The following is a 19,133-nucleotide window of genomic DNA, read 5'->3' as shown; positions in this document are numbered from 1 at the left end:
ACGATGAGGTCACACATTTTACCGACGTTATTCTCACAGCTGCGGAACGTTCAATACCACGCACTTCCGAATTGCCCCGGCGCCCCCCAGTTCCTTGGTGGAACGAGGCATGCCGTGACGCAATACGTGAGCGGCGACGTGCTCTTCGCATTTTCCGTCACCATCCAACTTTGGCCAACTGTATCCGATATAAGCAGCTCCGTGCGCGATGCCGTCACGTCATCCGCGATAGCAAGAAGGCGAGCTGGAAATTCTTTATTAGCTCATTTAACACCTTCACTCCCTCCTCGGAAGTTTGGAGTCGGCTTCGACGGTTCTCAGGCGCGCCTAGTTTCTTGCCGGTCTCTGGGCTCACTGTCGCGCATGATACCTTAGTGGACCCCGTCGCAATTTCCAACTCATTGGGTCAGCACTTTGCTGAGATTTCGAGCTCTTCAAATTACCCGCCAGCGTTTCTCCTGAAGAAACGTGCAGCGGAAGTGCGACATCTTGCTTTCTCCTCTCAAAATCACGAAAGCTACAATACTGTTTTCTCCATGCGGGAACTCCAACATGCCCTCTCTTCTTCTCGCTCCTCCGCCCCAGGACCGGATGGTATCCATGTCCAAATGTTGCTGCATTTATCAACCCATAGTCTGCGTTACCTCCTTTGCCTTTATAATAGAATTTGGACCGACAGTACCTTTCCCAGGCAATGGCGGGAAGCTATTGTCGTTCCCGTTCCGAAACCTGGAAAGGACAAACATCTCCCCTCTAGCTATCGCCCCATTTCTCTCACGAGTAGTGTCTGTAAGGTTTTGGAGCGTATGGTGAATTACCGTTTAGCTTGGTGGCTGGAATCCCGCAGTCTTTTAACACCAGCCCAATGCGGATTCCGAAAGCATCGTTCTGCAGTTGACCATCTTGTTGCTCTCTCCACGTATATCATGAACAATTTTCTCCGGAAACGCCAAACGGTAGCAATATTTTTTGATCTGGAGAGAGCATACGATACCTGTTGGAGGACAGGCATCCTCCGCACACTGTTCTCTTGGGGCTTTCGAGGCCGGCTGCCCCTTTTTCTTTGCGAATTTATGGCAGAGCGCACATTTAGGGTGCGGGTGAACACTACTCTCTCCCGTACTTTCTCCCAAGAAAACGGGGTACCCCAGGGCTCCGTGCTGAGTGTTGTACTGTTCGCCGTCGCCATTAATCCAATTATGGATTGTCTCCTTCCTGATGTCTCGGGCTCCCTCTTTGTGGACGATTTTGCGATCTACTACAGCTCTCAACGGACCAGCCTTCTTGAAAGACGTCTTCAAGGATGTCTCGATCGCCTCCACTCGTGGAGCATCGAAACCGGCTTCCGTTTCTCACCTAGTAAGACCGTTTGTGTTAATTTTTGGCGACGTAAGGAGTTTCTTCCGCCCTCCTTACATCTAGGTCCTGTCGACCTTCCGTTTTCCGACGTCGCTAAATTCTTGGGTCTTATGTTTGACAGAAAACTGTGCTGGTCCTCCCACGTTTCCTATCTTTCGGCTCGCTGTCTGCGTTCCCTTAACACCCTTTGTGTCCTGAATGGTACCTCCTGGGGAGCGGACCGAGTGGTCCTTCTCCACCTCTATCGCGCCTTAGTGCGCTCGAAATTGGATTATGGAAGCATAGTCTACTCCTCTGCTCGGCCGTCTATTCTTCGGCGTCTCGACTCTATCCACCACCGTGGATTACGTTTAGTGTCTGGAGCTTTTTACACCAGCCCTGTGGAAAGCCTTTATGCTGCGACTGCTGAACCTCCGCTGTCCAATCGGCGGGCAGTCCTTCTGAGTCGTTATGCTAGCCATCTGTCTTCCATGCCTGCTAATCCAGCCCATGACCTTTTTTTCGACGCCTCCTTTGATGTAGGGTATGCAGGCCGCTCCTCCTCCCTACTACCCCCGGGAGTCCGCTTCCGTCAACTGCTCCATTCTCTTTCCTTCCGCTTTCCTAAAACCACCTTGACAACCTGGGGTACAGCACCGCCTTGGCTCCGTCCCCGGATCGACTTGCTCCGAGACCTATGTCAATTTCCCAAGGATGGTACCCCTCCACTTGTTTATCATCGGGCATTTGCTGCTCTATGTGCACAAATGACGGACGTCACATTTATTTACACCGACGGCTCGAAAACATCGTTAGGTGTAGGGAGTGCCCATATTGTTGGCGACACCCCAAATCACTTCCGGCTTCCTGACCAGTGTTCAGTTTATACTGCGGAGCTTTACGCTGTTCTCCAGGCTGTCCACTACATCCGCCGCCATCAGCGGATACAGTACGTAATCTGCTCAGATTCTCTCAGCTCTCTCCTAAGTCTCCAAGCTCTTTACCCTGTGAACCCTCTGGTCCACCGGATTCAGGACTCTGCGCCTGCTCCACCTGGGGGGTGTCTCGGTGGCGTTCGTCTGGTTCCCGGGACACGCTGGTATCTGTGGGAATGAGGCGGCCGATATAGCGGCCAAGGCTGCAGTCTCTCTTCCTCGGCCAGCTATTCAGTCACTTCCCATTACCGATCTACGGAGCGGTTTATGTCGCCAAGTTGCTCATTTATGGCATGCGCATTGGTCAACACTTCCTCATAATAAATTGCGGGAAGTGAAAGCCCTTCCTTGCGCTTGGACCTCTTCCTCCCGAACGCGTCGTCGGGAGGAGGTAATTTTAGCTAGACTCCGGATAGGGCACTGTCTTTTTATCCATCAACATCTTTTAAGTGGCGATCCTCCCTCACTCTGTCCCCACTGCTCTCAGCTGTGGACGGTCAGACACCTTTTAATTGAGTGCCCCTATTTTAATCCATTACGCTCCCGTCTACAGCTATCGCCTGATCTATCGTCGATTGTAGCAGATGACACGCGCTCAGCCGACCGCGTTCTCCAGTTTATTAGTGACAGTGAAATGACGTCAGTCATTTGAAGCTTTTTTTGGGGACAACCAACCCCTTTCTATAGTGGATTTTTAAGCATTCCTTCTGCCTTTAGTTTCTCAAATTTTATGACTTTGTTCCCATTGCTGCTGGTTTTAAATTTCGTTTTTTCCTGTTTCCTACGTCACGGGCTGGGCGCTAATGACCATAGAAGTTTTGCGCCCTAAAACCACAAAAAAAAAAACAGCTTTGTTTTGACCCATCATGAGGTCCAAAAGACATGGACCCTCCTGAGGCCCTCTGCCACCAATTTTTCTCCATCCTTGGTACATCCTGGAGTTCAGCAGTAGTCTATACTGTTTGCTTAATGGTTGCTGATCACATAGGCTTTGCTTACACTGTCATGGGTCCTACTGAATTGTCTTCCCTGCTGGAAGCTGTAGAGTTTGTAGCCATCTCTCATGCTCTTGAGTATATGCTTTCCTCCACTGGTGGGTCCTTCATCTGCAGCAACCCCTTGACCAGTTTTAAAGCTTTCAAGCAGTATTACCCTCAGCATACCTTGGTCATTGCTAACCAGTATTCCCAGTATGCCCTTCAGCACTGTGGATGCTCAGTGATGATTGTTTGGACTCTGGGTCACATTGGGATCCCTAGGAACAAAGTTACTGATAGCTTGCCCAAACGGGCTACCGGTAAACTGGCTCTGGTAATCAGTATTCTGGAAACAGACATCTGATCAGTATCACACCGTCAAGTTTTAGGAACCTGAAATGTGGAATGAATCACTGTGACTTCAAACAACCTGTGATAAGGAGACTATGAATCTATGGAGGTCCTCCATGCAGGCCCCTCACAAGCATTCTACCATACTCTGCCAGCTCCACATGAGCTGTATCTGGTGGTCTCACAGTCATCTCCTCCAGTACCACACCACTGTCGTCATTCCGGTTCAACAGTGGTCTACATTTTGCTGTACTGTCCAACCTAGCCTCCCTGTGGCATAATCTTAATCTCCCTGACTTACTACCCCTGATGCCTCAGTGGCTGACTTAGTTTTATATAATAAATTCATGAGGAGGGCTTTTACCACTCTCTTCAAGGGAGGGCAACTTAACCTTATCGGCACATTCAGGGGTTGGCAGAACACTCTGTTGCCCCCTCTGCCCAGACCAGGCTGTGGCTGGCTAGACTTGGTTGACCAGCCCGGTTCTCACCCTACCTGCTCTTTTACTCTTCTTCCCCCCTCTCCCATTAATCTTTCGTCTCTGTACTTCTCTTGCCCTGTCTATGTTGCTAGTCTTTCCGAGGCAGTTTCTGAGTGGAGTACCTCTGGTAAGTGGTGGGGACTGGGGGATATATGTCCCCTCATTGCTTTCTGCTCTCTGGTGCTTCTGGCTGCTCCCTAAATGGGGCACCTTGGCCTGCCTTTCGTCCTCTGTCTCCTGTTTTTCTTTTTGTCCCTTATATCAGTTTCATAGACATCGGGTTTTTCTTCCTCTGGATTGTGTGTGGTAGGCTTTCTCTTACAACAGTCATGTAGACCTGCCTACCTGTTTGAGAAAGAAGGGATGTATCACCCAGTAGTTTGGTGCCTTTAATCGTTCAATCAGCCAACCACCTCTGTCCATCTGCCACCCCTCTCTGTCCATCTGTTTCTGCCACCCCTCTCTCTCTCTGTCTGTTTTTCTTCTGTTCCTTTCTCCATATCATCCTGCCCACCTCCATAGGAGGTTGCTGTTTCTTACCTTCTTAGTATTTTAGTCTAGATCTGATGGATCTGAGCATAATGTAAGTTTTCACACAAGCACTGTATTGTGCAGGAAGTGTAGTAAGAATGTCATGACACAAATATGGGGTATTAAAGCTAAATTTCCATGGATGGTGAACAATTGTAACCTATGATACCAGCAATTTTCAAAAATGTTTGTGGTCTTCCAGTTGACTCTAGTTAGCTGTGTTATTTGTAGGTTATTACCAATAGTATTTTAACAGCACTTGTAACAAGCATATCTTTACAAACCATTACCTTTGCATTAATTTTTTTTTAATGATTGTATGTAATGAATGCCTTAAGTACGTATTTGGTGCCAACAGAGCAAGGAGGACTTCCTTCTACATCTACATAACTACTCTACAATTAACATTTAAGTGCTTGGCAGAGGGTTCATCGAACCACAATCATACTCTCTCTCTACCATTCCACTCCCGAACAGCGCACAGGAAAAACAAACACCTAAACCTTTCTGTTCGAGCTCTGATTTCTCTTTTTATTTTGATGATCATTCCTCCCTATATAGGTTGGGCTCAACAAAATATTTTCGCATTCGGAAGAGAAAGTTGGTGACAGGAATTTCGTAAATAGAATGACTTCCATCCCAACTCACGTATCATATCTGCCACACTCTCTCCCCTATTATGTGATAATACAAAATGAGCTGCCCTTTTTTGCAGCATTTCGATGTCCTCCGTCAATCCCACCTGGTAAGGATCCCACACCGTGCAGCAATAGTCTAACAGAGGACGAATGAGTGTAGTGCAAGCTGTCTCTTTAGTGGACTTGTAGCATCTTCTAAGTGCCCTGCCAATGAAACGCAACCTTTGGCTCGTCTTCCCCACAATCTTATCTATGTGGTCTTTCCAACAGAAGTTGTTCGTGATGTTGACACCCAGGTACTTAGTTGAATTGACAGCCTTGAGAATTGTACTGTTTATCGAGTAATCGAATTCCAACGGATTTCTTTTGTAACTCATGTGGATCACCTCACACTTTTCGTTATTTAGCATCAACTGCCAACTGCCACACCATACAGCAATCTTTCCTAAATCGCTTTACAACTGATACTGGTCTTCGGATGACCTTACTAGATGGTAAATTACAGCATCATCTGCGAACAAGCTAAGAGAACTGCTCAGATTGTCACCCAGGTCATTTATATAGATCAGGAACAGCAGAGGTCCCAGGACGCATCCCTGGGGAACACCTGATATCACTTCAGTTTTACTCGACGATTTGCCGTCTATTACTACGAACTGCGACCTTCCTGACACGAAATCACGATTCCAGTCGCACAACTGAGGTGATACCCCATAGGCCTGCAGCTTGATTAGAAGTCGCTTGTGAGGAACGGTGTCAAAAGCTTTCCGGAAATCCAGAAGTACGGAATCAACCTGAGATCCCCTGTCAATAGCGGCCATTACTTCGTGCGAATAAAGAGCTAGCTACGTTGCAGAAGAACGATGTTTTCTGAAACCATGCTGATCACGTATCAATAGATTGTTCCCTTCGAGGTGATTCATAATGTTTGAATACAGTATATGCTCCAAAACCCTACTGCAAACCGACGTCAATGATGTAGGTCTGTAGTTCGATGGATTACTCCTACTACCCTTCTTAAACACTGGTGTGACCTGTGCAGTTTTCCAATCTGTAGGTACAGAACTATCAGTGAGCGAGCGGTTGTATATGATTGCTAAGTAGGGAGCTATTGTATCAGCGTAATCTGAAAGGAACCCAATCGGTATACAATCTGGACCTGAAGACTTGCCCGAATCAAGCGATTTGAGTTGATTCGCAACCCCTAAGGTATCTACTTATAAGAAACTCATGCTAGCAGCTGTTTGTGTTTCAAATTCTGGAATATTCCATTCGCCTTCCCTGGTGAAGGAATTTCGGAAAACTGTGTTCATTAACTCCGCTTTAGCGGCACAGTCGTCAGTAACAGTACCATCGGCACTGCGCAGCGAAGGTATTGACTGCGTCTTGCCACTTGTGTACTTTACATACGACCAGAATTTCTTCGGATTTTCTACCAAATTTCGAGACAATGTTTCGTTGTGGAACCTATTAAAGGCATCTCACATTGAAGTCAGTGCCAAATTTCGCGCGTCTGTAAATTTTAGCCAATCTTCGGGATTTCGCATTCTTCTGAACTTCGCATGCTTTCTCTGTTGCCTCTGCAACAGCATTCAGACCTGTTTTGTGTACCATGGGGGATCAGTTCCATCTCTTACCAATTTATGAGGTATGAATCTCTGTTGCTGTTGCTACTATACTTTTGAATTTGAGCCACATCTCGTCTACATTTGCGTAGTCAGTTCGGAAGGAATGGAGATTGTCTCTTAGGAAGGCTTCTAGTGACACTTTATCCGCTTTTTTAAATAAAATTATTTTGCGTTTGTTTCTGGTGGATTTGGAAGAAACGGTATTGAGCCTAGCTACAACGACCTTGTGATCACTAATCCCTGTATCAGTCATGATGCTCTCTATTAGCTCTGAATTGTTTGTGGCTAAGAGGCCAAGTGTGTTTTCGCAACCATTTACAATTCGCGTGGGTTCGTGGACTAACTGCTCAAAATAATTTTCAGAGAAAGCATTTAGGACAATCTCAGATGATGTTTTCTGCCTACCACTGGTTTTGAACAAGTATTTTTGCCAACATATCAAGGGAAGGTTGAAGTCCCCACCAACTATAGCCATATGAGTGGGGTAGTTATTTGTCACGAGACTCAAATTTTCTCTGAACTGTTCAGCAACTATATCATTGGAGTCTGGAGGTTGGTAGAAGGAGCCAATTATTAACTTAGTTCAGCTGTTAAGTATAACCTCCACCCATAGCAATTCACATGGAGTGTCTACTTCGACTTCACTACAAGATAAACCACTACTGACAGACACAAACACTCCACCACCAATTCTGCCTAATCGTATCTTTCCTGAACACCGTCTGAGACTTCGTAAAAATTTCTGCCGAACTTATTTCAGCCTTTAGCCAGCTTTCTGCACCTATAAAGATTTCAGCTTCTGTGCTTTCTATTAGCGCTTGTAGCTCAGGGACTTTCCCAGCACAACAACAACAATTTACAACTACGATTCTGACTGTTCCTTGATCCAAGCATGTCCTGTATTTGCCATGCACCCTTTGAGATTGCAGCCCACCCCGTACTTTCCCCGAGGCCTTCTAACCTAAAAAACCGCCCAGCCACACAGCCTCCACTACCGGTGTAGCTGTCAGCTGAGTGTAGTGAACTCCTGACCTATTCAGCGGAACCCGAAACCCCACCACCCTATGGCGCAAGTCAAGGAATCTGCAGCCAACATGGTCACAAAACCGTCTGAGCCTCTGATTCAGACCCTCCACCCGGCTCTGCACCAAAGGTCCGCAGTCGGTTCTGTCAACGGTGCTGCAGATGGTGAGCTCTGCCTTCATCTCGTAAGCAAGACTGGCAGCCTTCACCAAATAGATAGCCGCTGGAATCCAGAGAGAATTTCCGCAGATCCAAAGCGACACACGTCATTAGTGCCAACATGTGCCACCACCTGCAGCTGGCTGCACCCTGTGCTCTTCATGGCGTCCGGAAGGACCCTTTCCACATCAGGAATGACTCCATCCGGAACGCACACGGAGTGCACACTGGATTTCTTCCCCTCCTTAGCCGCCATATCCCTAAGGGGCCCCATTACGCGCCTAACATTGGAGCTCCCAACTACCAATAAACTCACCCTCTGCGATTGCCTGGACCTTGAAGGCCGAGAATCATCCTCTGAAACAGGGCAGGCAGCTGCATCTGGCTCAGCCAGAGCCAGTGCCTGAAACCTGTTTGTCAGACGCACCGGGGAGGCTTTCTGATCAGCCTCCGGGGACATCTTTCGCTGCCTGCCACGCCTTGGAACAACCTCCCAATCAACCACAGGCGAGGGCTCAGTCCCACTGCAGGCAGCAACCGGGGCAACCACAGCGGCAGACCGATCTGGGGACAGACGGGACGAGGTTGACATCCCCGTGATACCTAAGTCCGGCTCCCCACAAGGGTGCCCATTGGCAACAGCCTCAAGCTGCGCGACCGTAGTCAGCGCCGCTTGCAGCAGTGAGTGAAGGGATGCCAACTCAGCCCTCATCCGAACACAGCAATCACAGTCCCTGTCCATTCTAATTGATGTTGAACAACAGTTACTGAAACACGGGTCTGTGCCTAGATAACACGCAAAGACACAACAAAGAAACATGCAAAGAATATATGAACTAACCTGTACAAATGCCTAACGACTGCGCTACAATTTGCCTGAATTTATGATTACAGTAACTAAAACTCGAAATAACACCTCCTACACGAAACTTACATGTAATATAAGTAAGAATCTACGAAGTAAATACTAAACCGCGATACTACAACTCTCAAATACTATAATACGCCCGAAATTTATGAATTAAACAATGCAAGTATCCAAAAACATGCAAAGAAATTAAGAATTAAACTATGTAACAAATAAGTAAGCTAAGAGTATACGACTTGCTGCTGGCAGCTGCTTATCCAACGGCGACAGGGAGAAGAAATTGTTAATCTTGTTACATGCCTCTGTGTCACAGTGCTATAACAGATGATGTGGAACTATGATATGTGATTGGTATTTTGTAGAGTTCCCAGTCATTATTCACTGTTGTATTTACATCATTACTGACATCCTGCTTTCGCTGTATGTAATTCTGTATGATTTTCATCCAGTACAAATGATATAAATTTTAATTGTTTCCTAAAGAGCAGGCACTGAAAATACATGGTGTAAATAGCATTAAATTTGGTAAATTTTGCTGATAATGTGTGGAATGCCATATTCATTTGATTAATGAACAAAAGTCCTCTTGTTTATGGGTTTACAGCTGGAAGATTATTTGCATCTATTTATTACCTGAGCTTAATTTAGAAATGTTGCTGCACTCATATATAAAGTTCGTATGTTGGAGTACGACCACCCGATAAAGCATCCCATAGTGCCTTTGAAATCAGAGTGGATTATGTGACAGGAATAGAAAGAGAAAGTATGCCAAATAAATACTACACAATGGCTGATAGCAAAATTAGAGACAATAGAACTGATTTGGATGCATTCTGACACTCACTCTTCCCAATCGATAAGAATCTCTGTAAAGTTGGATGATACTCATGAGAAAGGAATAGGTAGAGCTGTCATATACACACAGAAGTTAGCAAGCAGTTATAATTCACAGAATGTTTCCTTCTTTCAGTCCATTGAAGATCCATTGGGAATATCGTGGTCCACTGATTTTATCAAGGAGGATCCTGAATTAAATTTGGAAATGAGTGTAACTGAGAATATTGTAAGTATTTACATGTCTGATATATTGCCTGTAGTCAAGTAATAAGTCTTTTGTTAAGTTTGTAGAGTAAAAGATGCATTGCAGTGAAATTGGCAGATTGTCAGTTTTTTGGAACTTGTTGCTGTTCATAATTGTAGAGTATTCTTGTACTTCTGCACTTGACTTTCATTCCACCTGTTATGTGCTAACTCTTTTAAATAGAAATAGAAATGGAAGGGGATTGGTGACTGGTATAATCTTGTTTTATGTAGCCCTTGTTCGTATCAACTATATTGTATAATGGCTGTGTGCGATGGTCGCAAAATTCACATTTAGGTGAAGTGTAAGTTCTAATAGTGTAGGTCATTTGAGAAATATTCCTCCTTTCAATAACTTCTGATAAATGCAATTCAACAGATCATTGGCTGTTATCTTTTGTGTGAATATTATTCTTACATTTGACCTAAAAAAATTTTGGGTTATGAAAAAGAGAGATAAAATTCGTGTGTTGTAGATCAGCCCTGATACTTTGGCCACAACCTGTATATATTGTGGCAGCTTCTGTGGTGCCTGTTGTATTAGTTATAAAATTTTCAGTAATAGAATAACTCTGTATATGGCTTTTGGTGAATGATAGTACATAGATGAAGCCATGTATGACCTTGTCATTAGAGTCCTGGCAGATCTAAAGAAGAAAGATAAATTTTTTACATATGATTTATGACCTTAGTAAGGTAAAGAGATGCTCAAATTGATAAATATGTCACAGGAATGAAATTAGACAATGATTGGGGAACATTTAACATACAATTGCAGAAGGTTAGGTACTGGCTTGCTCTTGATCTCATTGTTCATAATCAAACTTGTTGCAGTTGCAAAGCATTCTTCAGGCACAAAATGTTGGCTTCTTCAACACAGAAATGTGTGGTGATGATACAAGCATACAGGTCAAGGAACCAAATGATCATGCTAGGGACAGCTCACATTATGTAAAGGAGTGTAGCTGATTCACAGGTAACAGGCCAAGACTTTGACTCATGTTATGCCATTTTAAACAAATTAAAGGGATGCATTGGCATCACAAGTAGACAGGACAGTAAGTGAAACAGTAGTACTGTTGTTCCACAAGAAGGGTTTTACAGAAATGAGAATGCCACACATAGTAGTCAGGGATGTGCAAATGAGGAGCTAGGCCAAAACAATGAACAGTACAGTGTCCTAGGGCATACCTGTAGTTGTCAAAGTGGCTGGATTGTAGTTGGTGACCACTTACCGTGAAAATACAAAAGGCCATACTGGCCTTCGTATGCAGTCAAAGAGATCACAGGTCAAACAAGATGTCTCCATGGCACCAGGGCCAGAGGTTCAGGGATAGTGTCCACTTCATGGAGTGCTGCTCCCATAGCAAGTGTGTAGAACAGTGTGTTTCTGGTTGTGTGGTCTGGAAAACCATGTCATGTGGTTGGCACTGAAATCACTGATGTGTACCTCCCCCCCACCCCACTTGTTGCTTTGAAAATATGTAACTTAGATTAAATAGTGGTAGACACCTGAGCAAATCTACAAATAGGATGTGTGACGATAACAGTGATCCTGAGAAGTACATGAAGTTGTGCAGTGAACATCTTAGCTCTGTCAGCTAGTGACATGCAGTGTTTGTGGTCTCAGGAGCATAAAATGCTAGGGCTTAATGATGCAGATAAATTGGGCTGACCATTTTGATACTGGCACATGGTCAGCAATATTCTGTATTAATTGTGAAATTGTGAACTTTTTTAGGTAAATACATGAGAAGCTAGAGCAAGCTAGCAAGATAGCAAAGTAATACTTTGCTGGAGAAGCAATTAAGTGATAGGCTGCCACATCTGTCATTGGTAGGTTCAAACAGTACATAGGTGTTATGGAGATGCTTCAGAAACTCAAATGAGAACTTCCAGAAGGAAGGTAATGTTCTTTGGAGGAACACTATGGAGATAATTTAGAGAATTGCCATTTGAACCCGATTGCTAAACAATTTCGTTGTTTCCAACATACATTGCACATAAGGACTATGATGATAAAATTTGAGAAATCGGGGCTGATATGGAGGCACATAGACAGTCTTTTTCCCTCATATTTGCGAGTGGAATGGGAATGAAAATGACCAGCAGGGTTATGGTGTACCCTTCCCAGTGCGCCATTAGCTGGATAGCGGAGTATCGATGTATGTGGAGATATTAGGTAAAATAAGTAGCTGACTAATGTAGTAGGAGCAACAGTGATATTTTACATAGTAGTAAATGTACATTTACATACAAAATAATCCATTAGCAGTTTCCATAATTAGCAGTGTCAGTAGATTAGCACTAGTCACAAACAGCTGGTTGTCAGTATACTTCAGAGGTAAATTTCCTGTGGGAGCTTCTGCCTTAAGATTTGCAGACTGGCTCACCCCACTTCCATCCACATCTTCATTTATGGAATGCAATGTGTAAATCAAGGAATGAACAAATGAATAACATTCACATCCCATCTCTAGCCAAAGCAGAGGTTACAGTGTTGAAAGCAAATTTAATTTTATGGAAAAATTTCTGAAACGTTCAATAAGACGCAACCCATCAAGGCAAATTATCATATTTTACTGAAAGAAACTATACCTGTATAAGCAATTCTTCAGGATGTTTAAAATCATCAGATTTCACAAAGCTGTAATATTGTAATAAATAAAGGTACAGAATTGGTGTCGGATTTTTACTTCTATATATGCTTGCAAATCCTTTATTTACAAAGGAACCATATGATCTTCCCATTGCTTACAATTCATGTGTGTGCACATGTGGTTTAAGGTGGTTTTCACAGCTGTGTTTAGGATCAGATTCATCATTTACTGATCACAAAAATCAAAATTCTTTTCAACACATTTAAGCAGCCATGTTATAGACTTGATCCATGCATTTGCAACCGTGTCAGTTTAGGAAACTCACTGCTGTTGGCATGTAGTATCATAGTTCATCCAATGATGTTGGAAGAGGAGGCACATATGTGGAGCCTTTCACAAACTCCTGCCAGTAAAAGAGATCGAGAGATTGGTCGATCTATGTTTTTTTGTAATATTGTCAACTCTCTTCAGTTTGTTACAGAATTCCCTTCTCTTCAGATTCAGTTCAGTGCCAATCCCATAAGTTTGATAATAAATCATGATCACTACCTACAAACTTCCTGTCCCATGTTGCACAGCACATTACCCTTATTAATGTTGCAGCTACCAGTTCAGGTCATCCCTTGAAGACTCATTTTATAACATGTAATGTAATTAGAAACAACCTGCTACTGGAAGAAGTAGACATTACTGTACACACACTAAATGATACATACTGCGTACAATTCCTTGGTGTCTGCTTGGGTTTCAATTGAAATGGGGTCAAGAAAATGGTAAACTTCTCAGGTTGATCCCCTCAGCATTGCTCACCTTGAGGCAATTATGATAGCATCTCTTGGAGTTTTGACTTGTTTTTGGAAATATCTTCTGGGAAATCCAACTGCAAATAAATAAAATTTTTGTTACTTAATGTACAAGCCAATAGGTAGTTCCATAGTGACACGTAGGTGCAAGATCCCCTAGGTCAGTGAAGAGGTTTATGCGAGGTGTTCAGTTGTCAACATCACATCATTCGTACTATAAGCTTGTATAGGATAAATACTAATTTGTTTATAGCTGCCATGTCCTATAAGATTATACTATAGGGTAGTACTGAGTGAAAGCATGCTAGGAAGCATTTCTGCAAGTTGACACTCTGGAAGAACACTCATTAATTGCAAGGCAGAGAGATATGAGCTTTTTGGTTAACTAATTCTCATGCTGGTGCTTCCTTAATTTAATATCCATCCAAATGCCCAAGAACTTAACTCATAAATCCTCATCCAGTGCCTGTAATTGATATCTCCTTGTATCTGTAAGCCATTTGGACTTGTTTGGAGTTGCATCATGTGTGCTTATGTAAGTCTAAAGGTTGAATTTTTATTCTGTTGCCTGTAAACCAGTTGCAAGCATGATCCATTATTCTTCTGGCTGTTTTTAGTATGAGTGTGTTTGCTGATTATCAGTGTACTTATTGGCAAGCATTGCAGATTTTGAAGAAGGCATCTCCAATGGTTTTAGCACAACATATATGTAGGTCAGGATAAATCAAATGCTGAGCCCTGTGGGACATTGTATGTATTGTTTCCCCATTTTGTATTCAGTTTTCCTCCCAAGGCATCATTTATTACTACGACCCAGTTTTTGTTGCTAAGCTAAGATTCCGTTCTTGTAAGTGTAATTCTTTTAACACCATAACACTGTATTTCCTGACTAAAGGGAGATGAAGGTTGTAATGTGATGCCAATAAGGTTTCTCCACTTCTACTGCATATTTCAGTCATGCTGTAAAGTCAGCACAATATTTTAGTTATTAGATTGTTGCAATCTTAACAAGAAGAGTTCCTGCTTCTATCAGCAGATGATTCTTGTGACTGATTTGACCATTCATCTGATGAAACTGATGTCTGGTCAAGTATACACTTCCTGACTGAGTCTGATGTAACTAATTTCAATGGTCACCTCCCCCCTCCCCCCCCCCCCTAGTTTTTTCAGCTACTGTTAAGAAATTATTGTTTTCATGACCTGATATTATCTCAGTTTTTCCTAAATATTAGGCTGGTGCACAAGTTGATAATCAATTGTCATTTTTTATTTGTAGTTCACTGTTGCTCTTTGAGTCTACATATTGTCATTTTGTCATTTGAATATAGTAAGTGGAACTGTGGCCACTAGATATTGGAGTGCCAAGTGGAGAAAGAGGAGCATTGTTGGGTTCTATATAGGTGTAAAAGCAATGGAGGCAGCCAGAAACATTTGCATCCTGTTTGTATTTAATACCATTGGACAGAGCTAGTCAAGAAAATTGTTTTTTCATTCTAGGGAGAATTTTTTTGCCATTAGTGACTTACCTTCAAGGTTTGATGGAGATCGTTTAAATGCATTAATTCACAATGACCCATGTCACTGTACTTGAGAACTGGCAAATTCGATGAACTGTGGTCATTTCACGACCTTCTGATATTTGTGTGCAGTGGATAAGGCTCAAAAATAGGGTGTGTGGATACCACATGCACTTAACCAAAATCACAAAAATGGAGGCCATATGCACATTCTTGCTTGCCTTTAATCAGTTGTATGTGAACAACACTAATCATTCCTGCCCTGTATCATTATGCTGATCTGAAATGGTAGCTTTGTGCTAAAATAAGGAAAAGAAAGGAATGGTTGAGCCCAAACAAAGCATCAACAAAAAGCATCCACAAAAGATAATGTACATTCTGTGTGGTTTACTATGAATTGCATCCTTGAGATGTAACCACTGATTACTACTGACATTTACTGTCAACAGCTGAGACTGGTTGCAGATGCTGTACATGAACAATGACCAGGAAGACAGTACTCAAGGAAAATGCCTGCCCACAATCTGCTAGACTGACAAAAAACTGTACACAGGAGTTGGGGGTTGGTCATTGCACACCCACCTTATTCAACTGATATTGCACCCTCAGATTTTCTCCTTTTCTGCTCTCAATCAAACAGCCTTAAAGGAACTTCCTTTCCAGATGAAAATGCGCTCAGTGCCTTGCTTAATGAGTTCTTCGCCTTAAAACCAGGTGACTTCTACAGTTACAGAATGAAAGTCATCTCAGCATTCAGAGACTGTTGTAAATAGTGAAGGAGAATATTTAGTTGATTATTTAAGTTTCTCTTATTTGTATCTGTTATAAATTAAAATTACAGAAAGTGCCATGAACAGTATACCAACCAAATAATTGCTGCAAAAGGGTACATATGCCTTATCTTTTTTCATTTTACTGGTAAACTGTGTTTCCTTTCATCTCTGTCTAACCAGTATGTATAATGTTTAAAATAATACTTGGTCTGTTAAGCCCAGTGTCTCAATAGAGATGTTAGTATTATACATATCTTTTGCAACACAGTTAACTCGATGTGTGCTAAGTCTTCAATGATGAATCATATTGTCTTTAGTTGTCAAGTTTATAAAGAATTTAATATTTTCTCAAAATAATTCTGATCCCCCAGTAAGGTTATGGCTGAGTAAATGACAGAAGATTTTTAATTTCTTGTCACAAAATGATGTGCTCTGTTGAGAGGTTAATGTAACATATGCACGGTGGTTTCTCAGGACATTTGAGTAGTGGTGTCAGGGTCAGCTGTGTTGTGACAGTTATCCAACATCAAAGCTAATTACTCTTGTTCTGCGGTATTAGTTTAAATAATTTTAATGAACAACCCAAAGGGTTCATTGAAATATTATCAAAAAATGAGCATAGCTTCTAATACTAATTACATATGAAAAAATTCAATGAAGAATTGACAGAATCTGTAAATTAGTTATTAAATTTGTTTACTTCAGTGTAGAAATGACTGAAGCACTAAATATCCACCAATTGATGTTGGATGTTGTAAATAATTTGAATTTGTTGTATAATCAGTAGGCCTGGTAATTGCAGTGGATAAAGATACAATTATTTCTTAATGGAGTACAACAGTATACTTACTCATTAATGGTCAGTTGAATCAAAAGTAGAATTCAGCTGAGGAAAGAGTAATTCCAAGTTTCCTCTTGGACAATCACACACATGAAAAATGAGTTTCATTAATTGTTATAGTAACATTTCCTTTTCTAAATGATTGATGTGTTCACACAGTTGGCTGTGTGGAATTAAAGGTAGCTCCTGAAAGAATTTTTTAAAATTATATTTAAATCAGAAATTGTTTGAATTGCACCCTTCCTTTAAAATAAAAATACATACGGAATGGGTTACATTAGGCATGCAGTAATTGTATCTAAAACTTGTAATCTTGAAGATGAAAGTCAAAAACTAATTGCATTTTGGACACCATAGATTCTATACATGGCTCGCACAAATAGCGTCATTCATAGTGCAATTTTGGATACTCTAAGAAACTAAAACTATACATAAATCATATGATTTAAACACACAAGTCTTTCAGTTTTTCATTATATTACATTTTCTTCTTAAAAGATTCATGTTGCAACTCAGTCGTATTTCCCAATTCTAAACACATAAGAAATATCGGTTGCTTTTTAAATAATCATTCGTTGATTTATTAATGTTCAGATTTGTTCAGTTCTAACAAAAAGTGCTGTCACTTTTGTATTGTGTGAAAAAATTTTAGCCTGTGGAATGGGTTTCAAAAACATTTCCATAGCCAGAGATGCCATAGATATTGTTTTATACCTCTTTTATTTAAAATTTCTACAGTGACAAACAATCCAGGATTTATCAGATCAACATGCAGATCTTTGCAAGCATCTGTTGCAATTGTCTTCATCTGCAGCATTTGATCCCCACAAGAACCACTTTCCACCGGAATACCCGGCATCCTTAGATATGAGAAGTAGTTTGGTTTTTTCAACCTTCAGGGTTGTTGGGTCAACAGTATTGTGATAGTGTAAGGTAAAAAATAATAATAGTTTTGAATATGAGCAAAAAGTTTGACCTGAATGTAATTTATGCTCACGCAGTTGTCCAGAAACCATCTTCCAGTACCATAAAACGTAGTTTTTCCTTGAATCTGAGTTTGTGCACATTCATAAAAATCAGCCAGCATGCCATTTTCTTTGTTTCATCTGGTTCCACACTCCTCTCCTCATTGTACCACCAATAGCATCTGTCACAACTTCACCATTACATGCAGTAAAGAATAGCAGTCCATTTCCACTTAAAATACTTTCAATCACAAACTGGATATCGTGTACTTGTTTTCAAATAGGTAGGTACAGCCATCTCAAAAAATTATCAAATTTTTTGGAGACATGAGATCATCTTTACATCAGCTATTATTTATGTGACAACACAGCAACAGAAACTGTTTCATGTGTTAGATCTCATTGGTGATGGTGGCATGATTAAATATTCCTGCAGCATTCAGGCGCAACCTGTGAAGACTGTACTTGTGCATGTGATGAATGAGCACTTCAACTTTTGTCTTCATTAATCAAAGAAACATTATCTACAAAGTCTGTCTGTAGATTTCCAGATTTGAGAGATCGATTTTGCACATATCCCTAATTCAGCAGATTGTGAGTTTTTCATGAAGCAGTGAAATGTTAAATATAAAATTTATCAATTTCTGATACAACATCAGTGATGGTACCATTAACTTCTTTATATTTTTGTTGCCTGTCAACATCAATCAATTTTTCCATTTTACTTCTTTGTCAGTGAACTTCATTATTTAATGTGAAGTGAAGTTTAGGAGTTACAGCTTTTACACTTTTTACACGAGTTCATAGTATACATGAATTAACAGTAAACCACATGTCCCAGTAACTCCTTACCTCAAGAAAAAACGCTCTTGCCAGTGCATTCACCAGATAGTTGGCATGACACCTACATACATACATACATACATCGAGGTGTATTCAAAACCAACAAAATGTGTAATGAATGAAAGTATTTTTTATTTGCCCCATTTCTTTGTCTGCATAACATTGTTTATAAGCTCCCTGAGGTGAAAATACTATGTAGTGTTTTTGCAGCACTTTGTGCATCTTAGTCTTCAGATCTTTAAATAATTAAGTATGCCATCCGTCAGGTGCTTGACAGATTGTCATCTCTGTTGTAAAAAATTCAGCTGTTAGCTTCTCTCCTTCTTAAACCTTGTTATTCAGTTTGTGTTGTTTATGTTTCCTTAAACATTATGGAAGTTGTTGCACTTTAACAATTAATTTGTTTGTTACCGCATATTTCCATGTTGCGCTCGTGGATGTAACTATCTTTTTACTGATTTTCGTGAAGTTTATGCGGATTAGTATGAACCTAAATAGGGTTCTGATTGTTACACTCCAGTGACAAGAGTGGTTTTGCATTTACTTTCTTTGTACATACTCTTCACAACTCTTTCTTCCTCTTTTCCTTTATTTTAAAACTAGACATTTGCTAAGTTGCTCTCTTCCCTTTCTTCTGAAGTCTTGTAACATTTTCTTATATTTTTCTCTGAATTGAATCAGTTGTAATTGATTTGAATATAGTTTTGTAATATATATAGATATATATATATCTCCCTCTCCCTCCCTCTCTCTCTCTCTCAAACTTACTATCCATTATCTT

General features: G+C 41.4%; 1 protein-coding gene across 4 annotated transcripts in view; it reads left to right on the top strand.

Annotated features, from left to right (window-relative positions):
• LOC124720002 (zinc finger protein 708-like) overlaps positions 1–19,133 on the top strand; it is a 98,624-nt gene that overhangs the window by 32,147 nt on the left and 47,344 nt on the right. For all 4 annotated transcript variants that reach the window (XM_047245237.1, XM_047245238.1, XM_047245240.1 and 1 more), the window contains exon 5: positions 9,901–9,993. In XM_047245237.1, the coding sequence (XP_047101193.1) occupies positions 9,901–9,993 (93 nt within the window). The remainder of the gene's footprint in view (positions 1–9,900; positions 9,994–19,133) is intronic.

This window comes from Schistocerca piceifrons, chromosome 11 (assembly GCF_021461385.2).
Source record: "Schistocerca piceifrons isolate TAMUIC-IGC-003096 chromosome 11, iqSchPice1.1, whole genome shotgun sequence".
Taxonomy (NCBI): domain Eukaryota; kingdom Metazoa; phylum Arthropoda; class Insecta; order Orthoptera; family Acrididae; genus Schistocerca; species Schistocerca piceifrons.
The sequence above is the reverse complement of the archived record's forward strand: the minus strand, read 5'-3'. Positions and strand labels throughout refer to the sequence as shown.